Below are 24,326 nucleotides of genomic sequence, written 5' to 3' on the forward strand. Positions count from 1 at the left end.
CAAATTTAGTCCAAGTAATGAAGCTTAAAATAGGACAAAACCTCGCAATTTTTACAGAATGGATCGATTTGCTTGAAAATTTGAGAATAAGTAGTGGATAGTCCAAGAAGTATCAAAATATATATGATGTCGAAAGGCGCTTTTACCATGGGGGTGGTTGCCACCCCATTTCGGGGGGAAAATTTTTTATTATATTTTGACCAGAAAAGTTGGTAAAAACATTCATTCTAAGCAAAAAACGTTATATATATTTTTGTGATAAAATTAATAGTTTTCGATTTATTCGCTATCGAAAGTGTTAGTTTTATATCGAAAAATCAATGTTTTTAATAAGTTTTCTACTAATAACTCCAAAAGTTTTCGTTTTATCAAAATAACTTTGCTTAACAAAAATGTACCTTTAGAAAAAATAAACAAAACCTTTTTTTTAATTTTCTTGAAGACCAATAGAAATCCAACTATACTTTATTATATGTTAGCTCTTCTTCGTCAAATGCTTCGTAGAAAATTCGTAGAAAAAAAGTCACTAGGTCAAAAATTAAGTGACTTATAATGAAAATAATGTCGGTCCCTATTTTTTTCAGCGAAAACGTGATCGGAGCAACCGCCCTAATTTTCACCCTAATTAAAATTAGTCATTGACCTTATTCGATCTTCTTTACTTATGTATTATCAATAAGTTCTAGAAGTTTGACCGGCCTAGAATGGTTGGTTTTAAAAAAAAATAGAGGTAAAAGCGAATAACGATTTTTTGTAGTTTGGAAAAATGGCTTTTTCTTCAGAATAGAAAGATTAGCATCAGAGATACGAAAAAATGTTTAATATTGAAATTGTAGCTTATTTAATTCCCAAGAGCCTGGTTTGCAAAAATTTTTTCTACGGCAAAAATTCAGTGAACTATTGACGATTAAAACTTGTAATAACATGCAAAAACCATCTTTACCAACCCTTTCAAAGTCACCTCTTTTTGCGACTGAGAATTTTTAAAAGATTTAATAATAACATTCTTATAGATCTTGTAAAAACCTACAAAAGTCTTTTTTACAAAACTTTCTAAGATAAAAAATAAAAAAGTTATGGTTAAAAAATCAATATATATTTTTGAAAAAAAAAAAGGAGAAATCCAATTTAAAGCATAATAATGTAAGTTAGCGGTGTTTTTAGTCATTGGCCTTATTCATTAATCTTTATTTATGTATTATTAATAGATTCTAGAAGTTTGAGTGGGTTAAAATGATTAGTTTTTAAAAAACTAGAGTTAAAATCTATTAATATCGAATTTTTGTAGTTTGGTAAAAATGACATTTTTTTTCAGAATAGAAAGATTAGCATCAGAGTTAGGAAACAATGTTTAAATATGAAATTGTAGGTTATTTAATTCCCAAGAACTTGGTTTGAAAAAAATTTTTCTACGGCAAAAATTGAGTGAATCGTAAATGAGTACAATTGGTGAAACATTGATTTTTTCGATATAAAACTAACACTTTCGATAGCGAATAAATAGAAAACTATTAATTTTATCAAAAAAAATGTGCACCCCCGAGATGGGGTGGCAACCACCCCCATGGTAAAAGCGCCTTTCGGCATCATATAGATTTTGATCCTTGAACTATCCACTACTTATTCACAAATTTTCAAGCAAATCGATTCATTCTGTAAAAATTTCGAGGTGAAAAGCTTCGGATCCTGGACTAATTAATTATTAAACAATCACAAAATATCTAGGCAAGCTAAGATTAGAATTAAGAATAAGACTGGCGGTATATGCGAGTGATACATGACCAAGATATGCAGTTTTTCGTTTGTTAATGATTTCGATCAGCTTCTGGCTATAAGAGAAAAGCCTTTGGCTGTCTGCGCTGACACTCTATCTCCAGTAACGTAGCGTATATCACAAAGCCCTTGAATTTACTAACATGTTGTTCTGTTTTGGTTAAGAACAATGGTTATGAAAAATAACAATCCGTATTTATCAAATAGTCCTCGTACGGATAATTCTTAAAATTATCATTTAAAAATTTTAATGTCTTGATCGATATTTCAGCGCTGGCGTTGGCGTCAACGGTCCACATATTCTACACTGACGTTTCCGTTGATTAATAGCCCGTAATTTGCTTCTATTTATTTATTATCCGATTTTTATTTTTCTTCGTCACGGTTTTCTAATTCGGATTCTCACGGACCGTTACGGTCTAGACGATTTGGAGACTCACGTAAAAATGGAAAAATACAGTGTCACCAAATATACATATTTGGAAATATTTCTGGATGAAATTTCACTTATTAATCCCTTCAGCATTAAACGTAAAAATAAGTAACTTAAAACGCCGTCCACACTCTCGCCGAAGTAGATCGAGGCTCAACAAGTACGAGAGTGTAGAAGGCCACCTTGTCTAACTTTGCCTAACTTCGTTCTACTTCCGAAATCTGTCGGTCTGACGCGTCCGAGTCAAAGGGATCTTTGTCGGTATCGCACCGCTTGAATGTGTTCCTCGCGAAGTAGAACGAGTGTGTAGAGAGGCACTTCGGACTTCGGTCAACTTTGGCGAAGTAACTTCGCCGAGAGTGTGCTGCCCGTTTAAGGTCCGGACCAACGGAGTGTGTTGAGGAGCACTTCATCAGTTTACCAATTTAAACGTCGATAAGGAGAGATAGAAAATATACAGGGTGTCCCCGAAAATAGTGCTTTCCTTAAAGGTATATGTAGAAGGCACTATGTAGAACAAAAAAGTCTTATAACATGTTTTGCTAAACTCAACCGTTTGTCCAAAAAAAACTAAAATACATTTTGGTATGCAAATTGAAATCTGACAACTATGTATACAAAATCTAAAGATATACACAGTCACAATTCAAAAATAGTTGCCCCATGGGCCTTTAGTATTTACATTAAACCCTGTCTTCCTCATCAACAAACAAACAAATTCTTGTTTTGTTTGATTTTACACACATAGGGTGGTATAATTATTTTGCAGGTGTCTACCTGTCTGACCTACATTTGTGGTGTCAATAACCAAAAGTCACAAACAGTTCTTGTACAGTGATGTCAGATTAGTTAATTTTATGAAAATAAAAGTTTTTTTATATGGAGAACAATGTATTTTTTTTTTTGGAAACGGTTAACTTCAGAAAAAAATGTTATATGACTTTTTTGTTCTATATTGTGTATTATATCCATACCTTAAAGGAACGCTCTATTTTCGGGGACACCCATAGTGACAAGCAAAGAAAACACGATTGGCACCCCCATTACTGTAAAATTGATAAATATTTACTTTGTGATAAAATCGGTCGGACCATCATTTCCCCAAAAATATCAAGGTACATCGCCAGTGCTGGCGTTAAAAATATTAGTAGGTTGGTTAATTACAATGCTAAAAATTAAATCACAACGTCGTTAGACCCCAAAATTACCACGGCCCTGACCGTATCTCCATTGCCAAATTGGAAGGGTCCTGTTTCAGCTACTGATTTTCTTTGAAGTGTGCCTTATTTATCGATAAAGGACCCCGCAGAAACCTTATGGGAAATGGCTCTCTGTCAAATGCTCTGAAACTTTGGGTTCTGGTAGTCCTTGATGTGTAGAACAAAAGACTCAATGGGCGCATAACTCCAAAAATCATGGTTTTAAGATATAAGCCTCTGAATTTATAGGTACAGTGAGGACGTTTGAGTTGGAATAAATTCATTTTCTCAAGAATGGGCGACTCTGTAGATAAATTACAAATCAGGTCGATTTTTATTTTTAAATTACAATTTTTGAAGTTATACTTCTTTACCGGCGATAGAGGGTGATTTTTTTATATGTTAAAACCTATCAGCACGGCGCATGCGCATTATAACTTTGTTCTGATTGGATGTTCAAATGACATGTCAAAAATTATCCGATATGGCAGCTGTGGTTTGGAGGTAAAGGTAAACAAATGTATAATATATTAGTTTTATTGTTGTGAGGACAGAAACAAAAAAGTTTATAATATTGTAGTGACTTTTAAATAGTTTTTAAAAGCAACAGGTACGTAATAATTGTTAATGTATCATGGGTATAAACCTACCTATTTGATCTGCCAAAATACATAGTATGTAATACTTTTATTTATATAATTTGATTACCATCAAAATTTCTATCAATATTCACCTAATATATTGTTTTTTTACTCTATGTTTTGTTGTATTTTTTCAATTCTAAATCATTTCAATTCAAAATTAAAATAATTTGATCAATTTTCAAAATATCAAAATATCACAAGTTTAATCCGTTTAGTTAGTCGATCTTCGTAAATAATGACACATAGTGTCTCTGGCTAAGCGGAGAAGGCGAATGAATTCCAATACACCAACCGCTCTTATCAACGCTGGTTCGAGTCCCAATAGAAACTTTCTTTTTTGTTTTTTATAATACATTTTATGATTGTAAGTATGTATATTTATTATATAATTGTATTTTCAGAAAATACGTATTTAGTTAAAAAAATTTTCGACAATTAATGTTCAGACATCATTTGTGGCTTGTTTAATGTGTTTGTGTGTGTTTTATTCTTTTATTATTTTAATTTTTGGCACTGTTCTAATAAAAATGTTTGAGAAGTAGTAAGTATAAATTAGTTTAATATTTAAACAAAATATAAATAAAAAGTATATTAATTTCGTTTAAATCATATAATAGAAGTATAACTTCTTACGTGCGTACAAAGTACACACACATTCTTTTTTGGCATATATATCATACTAATTACGTCATCCATCCGGACGTGACGGCGCAATGGATAAATTTTTAAGTAAAAATAATTTAAGCGAAAAACAATATTTATTTATCAAATAAACATTTTTCCTGTTTTCGGACAACAGTAAAACGTATTTCGAATTAAATAAATTTTATACATTCTTCTTTTTGTCTCAATTAATTTAATTCAAAAAAATTTTTTGGGCGCCTTGTGTAAATAATATTGTTCATGTTTATATTATTAAATAGAAAATTTAATAACCTTTCAAATGAGCTATCACACGACCCCTATTCTCATTTAAAAAAATCATCGATTGCGCCATCACGCCCAGATGGATGACGTCTCTAGTATATGTTAAAAAAATATAATTTAAAATAAAAATCGACCTGATTCGTAATTTATCTCCAGAGTCGCCGATTTTCGAGAAAATAAATTTATTCCAACTCAAACGTCCTCACTGTACCTATAACTTCAGACGCTTATCTTAAAACCATGATTTTTTGGAGCTACGCGCCCATTGAGTCTTTTGTTCTACACATCAAGGACTACCAGAACCCAAAGTTTCAGAGCATTTGACAGAGAGCCATTTCCCATAAGGTTTCTGCGTGGTCCTTTCTTTTGTTTATTTTTTGTGTTCGTTTTTGTTCTGTTTCTTGTATTCGTTGAACTCGTCGAAATACTCTGTCCTTATTTATGTACAATTTTCCCTCAGTTATTATATAACTTACAAATAAAACGAATAAAAGTCTAAAATAAAATTGTTATCTAGTTGTGGAAAATCGACTTACCCTGACACCGTTCGCCTATCATTTGCTTCTTGCCAGCCTAAACCTTTTCTAATATCTACTCGTAATCTCTCAGCAACTTCTTCATAACCTAAGCTACTAGCTTCACTAGCTGTCAACCATAATCCAGCACTGTCTTTGTCAGTCTGAAACAAAAATTGACATTTTACATAAATAATGCGAATACAGATTTTAAAACACTGTAATGATATGATGCCTGCAGCCCGGCGTTCGGCAGATCAACAGCAGAGGATCGAACGCGTTTCCATATCGGCGCAACCCCCTACGTACCACCTCTCCGAAGGAACTAAGGAGTAATGGCTACCGAGAGTGAATTTAAGACGAGGAAGGAGAATCATGAAATCAGTTCCTCTCGTACCATAGATAAATAATATACATAGTATATACGGATAGATAGGCAACTCACTGTAAAAATTAGGTTCCTTACGCCACTTGCGACCGTAGTGATTACTAATCACCATTTGGCGGGAAATTCAAATGGACAAGCATTAATTTCATCCGTTCAGCGATTCTTGCGGGCCCTTTCGTTACTAATTAAAATATCTTCTTATTTTACAAGAAATAATCTCACCTATATTATTAAAATAAAATACCAGAACTTACTAAGCTTGTTAAAGTATTTTATTTAAATAATATCTAAGTAATACATACTCATAAATTATTCAGAATTCCCAAGTTACAAAATACATATGTTATTTTTGCTGTCAAATTTAGTAAGGAAAGGGGATATAAAAAAGTTAGACAATGTTTTTCTAAATAAAGGTACGTGTATTTATCTGTTGTTTCAGATAAAACAGTTATACACTAATTACTATTTACCTATGCATTTTTCTAACTTTTCTATGATTTGTACACAACAATAATAAACCATATTTAGTTTTTTTATTTAACACAACACAAAAGTTCTTTCGTAACTAAAACAAAACTACACTTTATAAACGAAGGATAAGGAACCAACTTAAATTGAAATTACTAAGAATAAATCGTTAAAGATATAAAGATAATACAATTAAAACTGTAAACTAATGAAAAATTATTTCCACTAACTGTCATTACTTTTAACAGAATTGACATTGCCGAGTTTTCCCCAGTTTGTTCATATAAGATTCCGGGGCATGCGGTGTACTGAGCCGGGAAGAACGCAAATAGCAGATATGGAATGGAATGTATTGGAACTCTGCCAGGGTGGGCGCGCTCTGTAGTGAAGAGCCGTTCCGCCGGAACTGTAACCGTAGTGAGCGATAGCTGCCACTTCCAACCCGGAGCTGGTTGTGCGTCTATGCTTGATGAGTCTGAGTGTGTAATTATGTAGATAAATTGATTCCGTGTATCGCGATTGCTGTTGTATCTACTGTGTTGTGTATTGTATTATTCAAACATCGTTATTATATTTTTGATGATAGTTATAAATACAATTTCATTTTTCTCTTGCAGACGTCCGCTTAGGGAGCATTCTCCGAAACGGGGCGAAGATAAAATTATATTTTATTTTGTCATTTTTAATTTTGAACTGTATATAAATATCCTCAATATATTTGTTTTATTTTAACCTGTGTTTTACTGAGTCTGTTGTTCTGAAAGAACTATTCGTCACAACACTGTTAAATAAACGTTCTTATATCATCATGAAACCTGTTCCGTGAACTGCTGGACATCGGTCTCTCCCATTTTTCGCCACTCTCGACGGTTCTATGCATCGTGTTACCATTTCTTGGACATTCGTTTAATGTCGTCCATCCAGCGTGTTGGTGATCGTCCTCTGCCGTCTTCACTTGGGCGCCAGTCAATTAGTTTTCTGGTCCATCTTATGTCTTCTAGTCTCGCTAAGTGACCTACCTCTCTCGCTAGACTACCCAATTGCATTTCAGCTTGGCTATGGGTTCGACGACATCAGTGATAGCTGTTCTTTTCCTCAGGTCTTGGTTCCTTGTTTTGTCTTTTTTCGTCACGCCGAGAATCGATCTTTCCATGCGACTTTGTGCCACTCGCATTTTGAGTGCTCTTGTTTTTGTGAGCATAAGTGTTTCTGCTCCTTACGTTATAATAAGAAGAACGTATTGGTCAAATGTCTTCCGTTTCATAGGTATCGGGATGTTGCTCTTAAACATTTTTAAATAATCATTTGAAATTAAACAAAAATTAAATAATTAAATGCAACTTGTTATACAATCATTTTTGTGTAAAACAAAACAATGATCCATGTAGACATTTCTGTACATATAAATAAATCAGTCAATATATGTAGGAACCGTGGCAACCCTGTAATTTAAGCCACAAATGCAGATCTTCTCGAGTAGAAGCTAGGAGTACTTGTCGACGCATAACGCAAACTATTGATGACTTCACCGTTCGCAATTTATTATTCCTTCTTGTTTTTCAGAAAGTGCATTTCTGAAAATTATTTCTAAGTAAACGTTGAAAAGAAGGGGCGACAAGAGGCATCCCTGCCGTACTCCTCTTTTAATATTAAGGGCCTGTGATTCCAAACCGTCTACTAAAACTAATGTTGTTTGATACCAATACAAATTTGAATTATCCGAACGTCTCTGCGGTCCAAGCCAATGTCTTTTAGAACTTCGATTAATATTGAGTGATTAACATCAAATGACTTCTGTGTAAGATTTTTTCAGCTTTTTGAAGTTATACTTCTTTACGATCGAGAGTGAAATTTTATAATGCCGGGCGCATGCGCACACAGACAGTATGTAGTTCGTTGCTAATCTTTCAAGATATGTATGTATCAGCGCTGTCAGCGCAAATAAGTCATTAAAAGGATATATTAGTGTTTTTAGTAAATGTATTATTTATTAAAATTTTTGCGTCTTTGGATTTGTCTTCCTCGGGAAGAAGATATTAATAGTAAGTACATATATTTAAAGTATTTTTGTATACTTCACTTGGTCTATTAAATTTGTCAGTATGTATGAGAAATTTTGTAACCTGTCAAAGCAAAGGGAATATAGCTGAGTGGTCGAGCGTGTGACCGGAGATCGAGAGGTCCCAGACGAATCATATTCTTTTTTTTTTTTTAATTTTTGGTATCGTTTTAATAAATTTTTTTTTAAAGTGGTAGGTAAGAAAGTTAGTTTAATATTTAAATAAAATACAAATAACCTGTTAAGTATATTTATTTCTTTGAAATTATATATGTAATAGAAGTATAACTTCTTACGTGCGTACAAAGTATACACACATTCTTTTTTTTTTTTCTTTACTGACCTATTCGGTTGTCTTGATACTTGCTACTTTCAGAAGTACTCTAAAATTGTTGAGTAGAGGAAAAATCCTCGCACACAAAGTTTTCTGAAATTAATTTTGTGAAAAGTTTTGAAATTTTCTTGATTTGATTTCAAGTTTCTTATGATTATTATTCTAGTTATTATACCAAATACGAAATATGTAATTTAAAACATCGCCGTAAACGTAAAGAAACTCAATCACCTCAGATATTGCGATAATGTTGTTCTTATTCCATTTTTACAACCAACCAAGAAGAACTAGCCACAATGTTGACTTAACCAGCACAAGCATCAGAGAAGATAGGAGTAAAAATGAACATGAGTAAAACACAAATACAAATACAAAAAAAAAACAAATACAAATGACAGAATAAATATAAATAACGTAAATATTGAGGTTGTTGACCAATATATACCTTGGTCAAATAATCAAAGCTAAATAAAGAGAATCAAACAATTGAAGTACAATGAAGAATCAGATTGGCGTGTGTAGCGTTTGGAAAGTTAAGATGGATACTAAAAAGCCCAAAGATACAACAGTATCTAAAAATCCGTGTATTTGATCAGTGCATTTTTCCTGTTCTGACGTATGGCTAAGAAATATGGACATTAACAAAGGTCAACATAAACAAAATAGAAATAACTCGGAGAAAAATGGAAAGATCCATGATGGGAATAAAATTGCGAGACAGAAAATCAAAAAATGGTTAAGAGAGAAAACAAAAGTAAAAAAAATGTAACAAAACATTATATAACAGGGTTAAAGTGAAGATTTGCGGGCCACAATGCGAGACAGGAAGATAAAAGATGGAATGGTGAAATACAAAACTGGACACCGTGGACAGGAAGAAGAAGACCTCAGATGTGATGGAAGGATGATATTGTACAAGCTGCAGGAACTCGAAGAAGAAGAAGAAGAAGAAGGTCGCCGTTATTCTTTCAAACGTTATATAACATTTTTACTAGTATCGTTTTCATATTATGTAATTTGTTGTTCATGCACTACTACACTGTTTATTAATCTACAAATCTTGAGACGTTATCAATGAAAAAACAGATTCTCAACGATGTATAAAGCTAATTAGGTAATTCCATACATAATTAGTAGTTTCAATGACTTCCTTCCTTAAACACCGATGATAAATATTTATGGTTTGATTGATCAAGTTTTCTCAGGTTGTTTTACTACGAAAACAATTGAATTTAATTAAAACACGTGACCCGCGTGTAACAAAGTACATCTAAAATAAAAATTTATTTAACATTCAGTTTAAGAGATTCTGGATATTAAGAGAGCCAAAAAGTACCAGAAATGATATGGAATGTCAGAATCATATTACCATACAGTACGGCCAGAATAACAATAGACGTGGCTGCGCGCAAACCGGTGGAGTGTGGAGGGATGCAGAATTTATTGATATTTTCGTTGAGAGTTGTAAGGAAGCAGGTCTGGATCTGAACATACGAAAAACTAAAATAGTCGTAATGTAATATAGTGCAGTCACTGAAGGTGGATATGAGCTATTACCTCCGATTTCGTTGAACCTCCATAGATTTGCATGAAAATTGGTGACTGGTTAGAGGATATCTCAAGGAATAAAGGTGACATGGTGCCAACTTGCGCTTTTACCCTGGGGGTGGATGTCACCCCTTCTCGGGGGTGAAAATTATTTTATTGAAAATAACCCCATAATTCGATAGAGGGACAAATTCTAAGAAAAATTTGTTATATAAAGTTATTAAAATAAATCAAAACTTTTTGAGTTATTGAAAATCAAAGATTTTAATTTTTCTTGAGAAAAATGCATGTTTTTAACCGATTTTTCATCAATAACTCAAAAAATATAAGTTTTTACAAAAAAGTTATTATTACCAAAATTGAAGCTAATAAAAAACTAAATAAACCCTTTACTAGAAAAACATTTTAATGTTAACTAAAAGTGAGTTATTGGTGATTGAATATATATTTTTTTCGGCGAGTAAAAACATCTAAGTATTCAAGCTGAAATAACGGGAAAATGATGCATTTTATAACATAAACATATTAAATATTTGTCAAAGTATTTAAAAATATCTATCAAACGAGCCCCGAACATGTTGATAGCATTAAAATTTATGCACCAAAATTTTTTCAAAATTTATTTTTTAAAAATATTTCCAAAAAATGTTATTGTTTTTTTTTTAATAACTCCATCTATTTTTAAGATATCAGGTTTACCTAAAAACCGTTTGAAAGCTAATTGCAAGGGCTATTTAACCAGGTTGAATTTAATCTTTTAGACCCCTTATTCCTTTAAAAATAAAAGGTTAAATGGCCCCGGTTGCACGGTTTTCACAGCAAAATTTAAGATTTAAACGTTTCTATCTCGGTTATTTTTTACCCTATGGAAATAGTAAAACAGCTAAAATATTTGACACATAAAAAACTAAAATTTAGGTATATATAACTTTTTACGTATATTGAGTATTTTTGGAGTTATTATCAAAAGAATATGAAAATTACAATAATTTTAAAAATTATGATTTTTTTAAATTATATCTTTTTTTCAAAAATATGCATTCTAAACTGATCAAAATTATTGAAATCATTACTTATGCTAATATAAAGAAACTCTTGTAAGGATTACTATAAATTTTAATTTTTGTGGAAATGGCGTATGTTTTATTTTTCACTTTTTCCTAAAAAATTCGAAAGGGTTCTTTTATTTTCATTATAACTTGCTTAATTTTGACGCCACTTACTTGTTCTGAAGCTCATTTAATAGCTATTCTGAAGTACGTTGACAAATTATTAGCAGGTATATTTTATACATTGCATCGTTTTCCCGTTATTTAAGCTTGAATACTTAGATTTGGGTACTCGTCGAAAAAAATACACATTCAATTGCCAATAACTCACTTTGAACTAACATTAGTTTAGTTCTTTAAGTGAGGAATGTATTCAGTTTTTTATTATCATCAATTTCAGTAATAATAACTATTTTGTAAAAGCTTATAGTTTTTGAGTTATACGTGAAAAACCGATTTAAAATATGCATTTTTTTCCTAAAAAATAAAATCTTTGGTCTTTAATAACTCAAAAAGAGTTGATTTATATTAATAACTTGATATAACAAATGTTGCTTATAATTTGTCCCTCTATCGACTTAAGGTGTTATTTTTAATACAATAATTTTCACCCCCGAGAAGGGGTGACATCCACCCCCAGGGTAAAAGCGCAAGTTGGCATCATGTCACCTTTGTTCCTTGAGGTATCCTCTAATTACTCACCAATTTTCATGAAAATCCATGAAGGTTCAACGAAATCGGAGGTGAAAACCTTCAGTGACTCCACTAATAAGTAAACAACAGAATATAAAAACCGTCTGTAGATATGTAAATAATACCAAACTTGAGCAAGTTGATCAAATTGTTTATCTCAGATATCAATTGAATTGTAACGCAGAGAGTCACGGAGAAATTAGATCTAGGATAGAACAGGCCAGAGCCGCTTTTACATCATAGAAGGATGTCCAAGATATTATGAAACAGAGATTTAAAATTGATATTGAGGATCCGTCTATTTCGCTGCTACGTGTTCTCGGTCCTACTTTATGGTGTCGAGGCCTGGACGGGGAATAAAATCTGTCTAAATCGTCTTGAGGCTTTCGAAATGTGGTGCTACAGTCGAATTTTAAAAGTTTCTTGGATGGAGACGATTCGAAACTCCACAATACTAAAAGTATCAGCAAGACTACTGAAATGATAAAAGCATCAAGAAGAGAAAGCTGGAGTATTTCGGACATGTAATGAAAGGTCCCAGATATAGGTTGCTACAAAATATTATGCAAGGGAAAATAGCAGACAAACGCAGTTCACGACGAAGAAAGACTTCACGGTTGAAGAACTTGCGAGATTGGTATGGTGTTGATACATAGACCGATCAAATAAAATTACAATACATGTAAATCAAAATGTAATTCCGTACAGGTTGGAATAATTTTTTTTATCAAAGTTTAGGTCCAAACAAAAGATATTTTCAAAAAAGTATATGATTCATATGAGGGGATCATTGTTTAAATAATTAAAAATTGGTAATTTTTGCACAAAATTTACTTTTTTAACTGCTGCGGTAATTCTTGTTTTTATTAAGGATTTTGCAATTTTTTTCTGCAAAGATGAAGAAACAGTCTGTTATATCAGACTTACTAAATTAAATTTGACCCTTAATTTATTTAAATAATTGTAAATCAAAATTAAAAAACAAATTTCCAAAAAAATGTTATTTGCAATATAAATAGGCACTATAAAATATTTTGTTCTGCAGCAAAAGTTGAGCTATGATTATCACTATAAATTGAAAAAAAATTGGTTGATAAATATTGAGTAGTTTATGAGATATTTAATTTGTTTATAAAAAATTACCATTTTTTCAATCGCAAAAACGCGGTTGTTGCCGATAGAGTATACAAGTTTTTAAGGTGTGATTTGTTTTGCTTTTATGCATATTTTCTATAAATGTATTGACAAGTAAAAATTTCAATTAAACACCCCTCCAAAATGGCGTTTCAAAATTGGTGTAATTTGTTTAAGACTTATTTTTTTTAATATCATCGCCGGGATTAAAAATTTTGAAATTATTTTTCGATATTCGTATTATTGGTAATATTTGACATATCCACAAAAGAATAGAAATTTTCTAGGAGCATTTTTGACCGAGATAGCTTTTCCCAGTTTAAAAATTCATAATTTGTTTATTTATCAATATTGACATTTAAAAGTACGTGAGTACATTTATTAACCTTAATTAACAATGTCATTTATACACATAATTTTTCTCTATTTAGTATTGTGATAAATAAAAGTTGGCACCAAAGATAATCACAAAAGAGGATTAAAACAATTTTTTTTTTAAATTTACCAAAATAGTAAAATTTTGTTCAAGAATCATAAAAACTTTTTTCTTTGTACAAATTATTGGCAAAATCTCGCAAATATAATGTAAATACAAAATATAATATATCAAATATAATATACAAAATATAATACATATAATGTATATAAAACCTCTAAATAAATAAATGTATATAAGTGAATATAAATTAACAAATATATACACAATTAATTTTTAGTGTATTACCTGTTAAAAAGATTATAAAATTAAATGTAAAATACATATATACAGAGTGGGCCAAAGAAAAGAGTCCACCTCGATATTTGGCAGTATTTACTAGATTTTAAAGAAATAACAAAACACGTCGATTTTTGATCTAGGGGACACATTTTTACGGTACATACATCTGTCATTTGTCAACCCCCTCCTTTCCACCTCTTCAGCCCTTATTTTTAAATAGGGAATAGGGGTCGTGTGCTAGCTCATTCGAAAGCTGGTACAATTTTCTATTCAGTAATGTTAACGTTGGCATAATTATTTATACAGGGTGTCCAAGAAAAATTATTTTGAATTAAATTAATTGACACAAAAAGAAGAATGTATGTAATTTATTTAACTCAAAATACATTCTACTGCTGACAGAAAACAGAAAAAAAATGTATGTTTGATAAATAAATATAGCTTCTTGCTTAAATTCAATATTCAACCAACCAAGAGGCATATGGGTGGCAGCTTGAACATTGAAATTAAGCAAAAAGTAATGTTTATTTATCAAAAAACATTTTTTTTCTTTTGTGACAGCAGTAGAATGTATTTTGAATTAAATAAATTACATACATTCTTCTTTTTGTGTCAATTAATTTAATTTAAAAAAAATTCTTGTACACCATGTATAAATAAGTATGTTATTGTTTATATTACTGAATAGAGAATTGAATAACCTTTCAAATGAGCTAGCACATGACCCCTATTTCCTATTTAAAAATAAGGGGTGGGGGAAGTTGAAGGGAGGGGATTGACAAATGACAGATGTATGTACCGTAAAAATATGTACCTTAGATCAAAAATCGACTTGTTTTGTCATTTCCTTAAAATCTAATAAATACTGCCAAATACCGAGGTGGACTATTTTCTTTGGCCCACCGTGTATATTTTAATATTGTACAAAGAAAAAAGTCTTTAAACAAATTTTTAATGCTAATTCACTATTATTTTTTTTTATAAAAAATCTTTTATTTATAACATCTAGATAAAAAAAATTGAAAAAAAAGTTGTTTATAACAAATTCCCGAATATTTATTGTTAAAAGTGTCATTTCGATGTTACTATTTTTATAAGCTACCATCAACTAAAAAAAAAACATTGAAATTGGTTCATTATTAACGAAGATATTGCAAAGTACTACTGCACCACTCTTCATGCAAAAAGTTTTCAGTTAAGGTCGCTACGAAAATCATTATTTTTTAAAAATATTCTAAAATTTTACCTCTATGTATAAATGACATTGTTAAGTAGTTGGGTTGATAGATGTACTCACAAACTTTAAAATGTTATTATTGATAAATAAACAAATTATGAATTTTTAAACTTGGAGAAGCTATCTCGGCAAAAAGTGGATCTAGAAAATTTTTCTTCTTTTGTAAGTATGTCAAAAACTACCAAGAACACGAATGTCGAAAAATAATTTCAAAATTTTTAATCCCGGTGATGTTATTAAAAAAACAAATTTTAAACAAATTACACCAATTTTCAATCGCCACTTTGAAGGGCTGTTTAATTAAAATTTTAATTTGTCAATACATTTATCGAAAACATAGATACAGGCAAACAAAATGAGACCTTTAAAATTTGTATACTCTATCAGCAATAACCGCGTTTTTGCAATTGAAAAAATGGTAATTTTTTATAAACAAATTAAATATCTCATAAACTACTCAATATTTATCAACCAATTTTTTTGTCGATTTATAGTGATATCAAAGTGCAACTTTTTCTGTAAAACAAAATATTTTATAGTGCTTATTTATATTGCAAATAATATATATTTTTTTTAAATTTGTTTTTCAATTTTGATTTACAAATATTTAAATAAACTAAGGGTCAAATTTAATTTAGTAAGCCTCATATAAAAGACTGTTCCTTCATCTTTGCAGAAAAAAATTGTAAAATCCTTAATAAAAACAAGAATTGCCGCAGTAGTGAAAAAATAAAATTTTGTGCAAAAATTACCAATTTTTAATTATTTAAACAATGATCCCCTCATATGAATCATATACTTTCTTGAAAATATCTTTTGTTTTGACCTAAGCTTTAATAAAAAATTTATTCCAACCTGTACGGAATTACATTTTGATTTTATTTTATTTTATTGGGCTAACAAGCATGTTATTTAGGTTGGCAGTGAATAAAATTAAGATAGCTATGATGGTAATGGTAACCAACGTTCTGAAAGGACATGGTACATGAAGAAAACCATATGAAGGATAGCTGATGACAAATCTTTGTTGTTTGTTGTGAAAACAAACTTAAGCAAATAAATTAAGAACAATAAGAACCAAAAGAAAAAGCAATTACAAAGTAGTGTATATGTTATAGTCAAAGCCCGAATTTCAGGCACTCCTAGGTTTGACTAGGCAATCCTCAGGTCTGACTGACGGTCTTAGTCAAAGCCCGAAATAAATTACAGTTTCGGTCTTTGACTAGTCAAACCTAGGAGAGACTAAGTTGGTCAGGCAAAGGTCGAAATTTAATTTTATGAAATCGGGGTTTGACTAGTCAAACCCCGATCATCTATTAAAATGTCGTAATTTGTTAGATTAGGTTTAATAAAACGTGCTTTTTTGATTCTAATGTTTATTATTTTTGTATTGTCGTATTAAAATACTAAAATTAGAGTTTATTCTCACATGTTGAGGCATTATGGCATTTAGAGTTGCACAATGCGTTAGACCTTTTACGCTTACATAATTTTAAAGAGGATTTCTTATTGCATTAGCATTTTATAAAGCCTTGTCCTCCAAATTTAGAATCTTTTGTACTAATTTCTCTTAGAGACATCTTAACGTCTGGAACATCTTCGAAATTAAGAAAATTCTCTTTGCACTCTCTGATTTGATTTCTTGAAAAAAGTCTGTTTATTGTTCCGTATTTCGAACCAACTCTATATAAACCGTCAATTATTTTATCTTGTATGATACTCAAAATATTTCGAGCATCTTCTTTAGCTTTTCGAGAAACTTTTTTTTAACTTAATTGTTTCATAACATTAGCCGGGGACACCTTTAATCGCCTTTCCTTTATTTATTTTAATCTTTTCTGTCTGTGCACAACGCATGCATGTAACTTTTCTTTTAAAACCTTTATAGTATGCCCCAAGGGTGCTGTTAACGCACACAACGTGCACCACTTGATTACAAATTATGCACGTATGTGCGTCAGAGCTCTCTTTTTTCAAATACAACAAACCACATCTAAAGAAGTAATCTGAATTGTTTGACAATTTTCTTCCTCTCCTAGTGACGACGGTAAAGGGGCTTCGTTAGTATTATGGTGATCCTTAGTTTTTTTCTCCGATTGCAATATCTTCTTTCACAGTTGACAATGACATTCCCATTCCATCTGTTTGCGCTAAACACACTTTTTTCAAGAAATCAAATAAAAGAAGGCAAAGACAATTTTCTTAATTTCGAAGATGTTCCAAACGTTATGTGGTCTCTAATACTGGGGCCACAGTAACGTCTAATGCCGTCAATTAACGCATTATTTGCATTACAGAGATGGCAATTAATTCGTTAATTAACGGCATTAGACATTACTGTGACCCCAGCATAAGATAAATTAGTACAAAAGATTCTAAAATTGGAAGACAAGACTTTATAAAATGCAGCTGCAATAAGAAATTCTCTTCAAAATTATGTAATTGTAAAAGGTCTAACGTATTGTGTAACTCTAAATGCCACAATGCTTCAACATGCAAAAATTAACACTAATTTTAGTATTTTAATTACGACAATACAAAAAAAATAAACATTAAAATTAAAAAAATTACGTTTTATTAAACTTAATCTAACAAATTACGATATTTTAATAGCTGATCGGGGTTTGACTAGTCAAACCCCGATTTCATAAAATTAAATTTCGACCTTTGCCTGACCAACTTAGTCTCTCCTAGGTTTGACTAGTCAAAGGCCGAAACTGTAATTTATTTCGCGCTTTGACTAAAACCGTCAGTCAGACCTGAGGATTGCCTAGTCAAACCTAGGAGTGCCTGAAATTCGGGCTTTGACTATAACATATACAAACTGACATGTGGTGACTGTACAAAAACTAACATCGGTCAAACTGGCAGAACCGTTAACAAACGGATAGCAGAACACAAAAAGGCTTTCAACATTTAAAAAAAAACAGATTTTACAAACGCACTTTACTTTCTAGATCATAATCATTCTTTTAATGAACAGTTTCAAACTTGAGACAAACAGCTCCCCACATCTCAACGTATTCAAATAAAGACTATATGGTGCAGACACACTAATAGGTGGGATGAAAAATTTGTAGGCTGACACATATATGGCACTACTTACTGGTATTAAATCCACATGATTTTTAGTTTTAGTCAGCCCTAACCTTAGTTTATGAGATATTATAGCATTTAGAGCGAAGCAACTTGTGTTTGTTTAAAAAAATTGGTAAAAAGGAATTTCGTGTCTAAATAAAGCATTTTTTGGCGAAAAAAATACTGTTGAAGCCTGTAAACCGTATGATGAGAAAAGTCTTTCTAGGCTGATGATGCAATAGCTCTGTGAAGCTGTTGAGCAAGTTTCAATGCTGTAGTATTTATATTTTTCTTAGAACGCCACCATGCCAATGGTTTTACATTCTCAATTAGATGTTTAGAAAACATATGGTTTAAAGTTTAAAGGGTACACACTTTCCCTGGTAATAATAATAATAATTGAAAATGCTTCTGGATGATAATTTATAATGGATGGATGATATCTAGAAGTTTATTTCCACTAAAGCGATGATCGAGCAAATTTGCCAAAAAATGAGCTGGGGTCACCACAAAATAACTGACAGTAGACTTTATTGCAATAGCGAACTTGAAATGCGAATTTGTAAACAGTCTGGGGTTCCCCAGGCAATTTCTTATCTATTATTTAGTAGAATAATAGATCAAACACCTTCAATTAATGTTATGTTTAAGAAAATATGATTTAAACAATCTTTTCTTCCTAGTTTTATTTTTTTTTAAATATTAAATTTAATAACAAAAAAAAACATGTGTTTTAAATAAGTGTTATTTGTTTAAAACATACAATTTAAAAACAAAAAAAAATGTTTAAAACAAAAAAAAACGTTTAAAACAAAAAAAAACGTTTAAACCAAAATAAAACATGTGTTTTGTTTAAAATTACATAAACATGTTTTTTTTGCAACCCTGGATGAAACTGCTATTTTAGCATACTTTTTAGATTCTCCAATACTTTCTATGCAAATAATATACTCTTCATTCGTAACGATAAAGTCATTAGTTTTCGAGATATTTGAATTTAAAAATGAAGCGATACACTACATTTATCAAAATAACCGTGTCGTTTCATTTTTAACTTCAAAGATCTCGAAAACTAATGATTTTATCGTTACGAATGAAGAGGATATTATTTTAATAGAAAATATTGGAGAATCCAAAAATTAAACTAAAATAGCAATTCCGCCAGTGGCGTAGAATTTGGAAAGGGTCAACCATTCACTTTCCCCCGTCGTACGCCTATGGAAACAGCCAGAAACTTTTTTTAACATAATTTAGTAGTTTGTGCAGTACCTATACTTCCTGCCAAGTATGAAAAGGATACGGCGAATTGTTTTAAAATGCTGAGCAAAAATAGTTTTTAAATTTTTAGATAAAACACCCTGTAACTCAGTAAGGAACCACATTTCATTTAAGTGTTTTAGGTTAAATCTTCGTATTTTGTGCTAAGGTTTCTCCAGTTACTATATGGACAATTATTAATGAAACACCCTGTATTGAATAATACAATTAAATTTTATCAAAAAAAATTCTGTCTATGAACACACATACACACTAGACCAGGTGAAAAGTTGATAATACTCCTACGTTTAAGAAAACTGAAGAGAATACTTTGCGGCCAAAATATGAATAACATACCTCTTTTCTCCTAGCACAATGATCCAACAAAAACTTCATATTTTTCAAGCAGTTCAACATAATTTATATCTATATTGCACCGACACAAATTTAAAACTATTTTCTCACACGGCCGTACGCGAAAATGAAGTTAATTTGCTTTGTTATCTAACTAGGAATGCAATTTAATGAGGTTATATAAAAGAACGCAAAGTTATTATATACATATTATTGTTATCAACCACACAATTAGCAGTAAGCAGTTGGCATGTACCTTTTTTAGGGATGATAAAAATATTGTTCAACAGACATGCAACATATAGTCTGGGAGGTAGTGTCCAATTTTTACAGTGATTTTAGCACGGATTCCATGAATTTATTTTGGTTGATAGTACTTGTTTGATAACGAAAATGTCTCTTTTTCTAACGAAAAAAAAAATAATATTAAAGTAGATGAAAAAGGCCTTACAACTTTTATGTCAAATATTTATTTCCGTGCATTACATCAATATGGTCTAGTGGTTAGAATACCTGGCTTTCCGACACGGTGTCGGAAATAATTTTTGTTTTTAAAATTGACCTTTTGATTTGAAAAATAATTGTTTTTCAATGATTTTTCAAATTTTCAAACATTTTCGTTATCAAACAAGTACTATCTACCAAAATAAATTCATAGAATCCGTGCTAAAATAAAAATTTGACACTACCTCCCAGACTAATAGTACAGACATTCACAACTTCCGATTTTGTAACTTTAATTTTATATGAGATTAAACCACTTCTTCTTCTTTTAGTGCCTATTCGTTTCGAATATTGGCGATCATTCTATATCATTCTATGGCTATAATTATTTTATTAACTGATGCTTTAAATAGATTAGTTGTTTATGAAAAAAAAAAATAGTGGATGTGTGAGTTATTCGTAAGGGGATTTTTCCACATTCTCTATTTCATTTGTTTAGATTAGTTGTTGTTGTGGAGAACCATTTTCTCAGGTTCTTTAACCATGATATTCTTCGTCTCCCAATTCCTCGCTTTCCGAATACTTTACCTTGAAGAATTACCTTCAGTAATCTGTATTTAGTGGCGTTTCTCATTATGTGTCAGAGATATTCTAACTTTCTCCTTTTAATGGTATACATCACCTCTCTTTCTTTGTCCACTCTTCGTAATACGGTCTCGTTGGTTATCGTGTCCGTCCATGATATCCTTAGGATTCGCCTGTATAGCCACATCTCGAAGGCTTCAAGTTTTTTCTTTATTGCTTCAGTGAGTGTCCAGGATTCAACTTCGTAATACAACAGTGAGAAGATATACCATCGTAGGAGCCTTATTTTTACCTCCAGATTAAGGTTGTGGCTTTTAAAGAGTTAAAAGAGATTAAACCACAGTTGAGTGTAATGAAAATTGACAGAAATAATATTACCGAATTCTACCAACATTGTACTGACGCATGACGGTCCAGAAATTGTGAAATCAGAGGTAGAACGCGCTATCAAGATTCTAAAATCAGGAAAGCTTGTGGTCCAGATGATGCACCAACTACGTTGCTGAAGCTATTAGATGAAGATAACATAAAAGTAGTAGCAAAACTTTTTAATGCAATAATATAAGAATGGAGTGAATCTCACAAACTGGCTCAAATCCTTCGATTCATTACCGACCCAAATATTGAAATAGACGAAGCAACGAAGCACTAAAAAGCCCAAAATCTAGGAATTTTGTGCAGTAAGATGAATCGTCATGCAACTTTTTGCATTCGATTCGTGAGAGTGTCAGGCAATTTTGTGAACTAAATTGATCTCCGGCAAAAATTTTTGTGTATGAGAAAAAGCATCTTTAAAGTGCATCTCGAAGAGATGGAAAATAAAAAATTTAGGACTCAGGAAATATTGACGGAAATGAGTTCAATTTTTATATTTGGAGGTTTTGGAGGTCACTGAACGGCGATGGTCTCCGAGGTATGTACCTGGTGCCCAGGGTAGAACGCTTCGCTTGCGACGACCGAATAATTCGCGGGACTATCGAATAATTCGCGAAATGAATGACACTAAACACGACCACCCCACTCCACCCTCTGGAGGTGGGGTGGAGGTAACTTTAAAATCTTAAATAGAAACCCCATTTGTTATTACAGATTTGGATTGCTTAGGTAAAAGTAAGCAACTCTTATTCCAGACATTTTTTAGAATTGTGGATAGATGGCGCAATAATCGGAAAAAACGATTTTTTCGTGATACTATAGATAAATTATAGAAACGGTCTAATATCTCGAGAAATACACTTCCAAATAAAAAACCAAAAAATACGTCTTTTATATTTTTTAAGAACCTATCGAATAACATAAAACACTACCCTCCACTCCACCCCCTGGATGTGAGGTGGGGTGTAACTTTAAACTCTTAAATAGGAGCCCCCATTTTTTATTGCAGATTTGGATTCCTTATGTAAAAATAAGTAACTTTTATTCGAGGCATTTTTCGAATTATGGATAGATGGCGCTATAATCGGGAAAACACTATTTATTAGCGCCATCTATTAACAATTCTAAAAAATGTTTCGAATAAATATTACTTATTTTTTCATGAGAAATCCAAATCTGCAATAAAACATGGGGATTCCCGTTTAAGATTTTAAAGTTAACCCTTATCCCACCTCCAGGGGGTGGAGTGGAAAGTCGTGTTTGATGTTATTCGATAGGTTCTTGTGTATTTCTCGAGATATTAGACCGTTTTTATAATTTACCTATGGTATCACGATAAATCGTTTTTTCCGATTATAGCAAATTGGGTTTTTTCCGATCTATCCACAATATTCTAAAAAATTTCTCAAGTAAAAGTTGCTTATTTTTACGTAAGCAATCCAAATCTGTAATACCAAATGGGCGTTTCCGTTTAAGATTTTAAAGTTACCCCCACCCCACCTCCAGGGGATGGAGTGGTGGGTCGTCTTTAGTGTCATTCGATAGATGTTTGAAAAATATTAAACGCGTATTTTTCAGTTTTCCGATCCAACCCTCATTTCGCGAATTATTCGATAGTTCCGCGAATTATTCGATCGTCCTAGGCGACGAGCTCCACCCTGGGCACCAGGTAGCTCGGAGACCATCGCCGTCATGAAATTTGTGTTAACTGACCTCCAAAACCCGCAGATATAAAAATTAAAATATTTTCGTCAATATTTCCTGAGTTCTAAATTTTCCATTTTCCATCTCTTCGAGATGCATTTTGAAAATGTATTTTCTCTTGCACAAAATTTTTTGCCGGAGATCAATTTAGTTCACAAAATTGCCTGACACTCTCTCGAATTGAATGCAAAAAGTTGCATGACGATTCTTCTTACTGCACAAAATTCCTAGGTTTTGGGCTTTTTAGTGCTTCGTTGCTTCGTCTATAATTAGCCTAATGAGACATACTTTTAACATTTTCCTAAGAATACTTCACAACAAAATTAGACACAAATGCGAAGATCTCGAAGATACCCAATTTGCTATTAGAAATGCTATGGGAACCAGAGAGGCACTTTTTGCGCTAAATATCCTATTGCAAAAATGCCGTGATCAAATAAAATATGTATTTGCATGCTTCGTGGACTTCGAAAAGGCATTCGATAAAGTAAAGCATGCAAGATTAATGCAGGTGCAAAAAATATATGAATAGATGACGAAGATATTCGTGTCATTAAAAATCTGTACTGGAATCAAACTGCTACAAATTTGAGATAACTACACAGACGAAATCTCCATACAACGACGAGTCATACAAGGTTGCACTTTGTCCCCAACACTGTTCAAGTTTACTTGGATCGGTTATTTAAAAAGGCACTTGAGAGACAGCCATATGGAATAAAAATCAACGGGGAACTACTTAATGTAATTAGTCCAGAAAGCCACGGCGCATCCGTTAGGAAAAATATTCTAATTCGGATTATTTGGACAGTCTTACTCAAAAAGGACTCCTTTTAACAAATTTGCATGTTGCCAGGACCAAAAGGTGGTCAAAAATTTTTTAAACGTTTTTTTTTGTTTTTTTCCTAAAATTATTTTTTTTTTGCATGGAAAAAGTTTTTTTAGGGTTTCTGGATCATTACAAACAGAAAAGGTCTTTAGTGACTTTTCTCTAAAAATGATAGTTTTTGACATATCAGCGATTAAAAATTGAAAAATTGCGAAATCGGCCATTTTTAACCCTCAAAAACTATGTGAAAAACTGAAAATTTGAATGTTGCCAAGATAGGTAGATATTCTTTAAACTTCGATTGATGAAATTCCGAAGAGTTTTTTGCAATACAATATTAAAAACTCCTTTGTTTTTTAATTGCTAATCAAGCGTGCGCGACACTATTTTCCACCTACAGTATGGTGCAAATGAGAGGAATAAATTCGTTATTTCGTAAACCGGCGACTTTAAGGAAAAATCACGAAACAGGTCGATTTTTATTTTTAAGTTATGATATTGTGGCATATATGGTATACTAGTGACGTCATCCATCTGGACGTGATGACGTATTCAATGATTTTTTTAAATGAGAATAGGGG

At 31.7% G+C, this 24,326-nt stretch overlaps 1 protein-coding gene across 6 annotated transcripts in view; it reads right to left on the reverse strand.

The window, feature by feature from the left end:
• LOC114335441 (calcium-transporting ATPase type 2C member 1) overlaps positions 1-24,326 on the reverse strand; it is a 127,882-nt gene that overhangs the window by 50,055 nt on the left and 53,501 nt on the right. For all 6 annotated transcript variants that reach the window (XR_007696338.1, XM_050643304.1, XM_050643303.1 and 3 more), the window contains exon 2: positions 5,513-5,655. Coding sequence is in view for 5 of the 6 variants with exons in the window: in XM_050643304.1 (XP_050499261.1) it covers positions 5,513-5,655 (143 nt within the window). In the remaining variant the exon portion in view is untranslated. The remainder of the gene's footprint in view (positions 1-5,512; positions 5,656-24,326) is intronic.

Source organism: Diabrotica virgifera, chromosome 2, assembly GCF_917563875.1.
Source record: "Diabrotica virgifera virgifera chromosome 2, PGI_DIABVI_V3a".
Taxonomy (NCBI): domain Eukaryota; kingdom Metazoa; phylum Arthropoda; class Insecta; order Coleoptera; family Chrysomelidae; genus Diabrotica; species Diabrotica virgifera.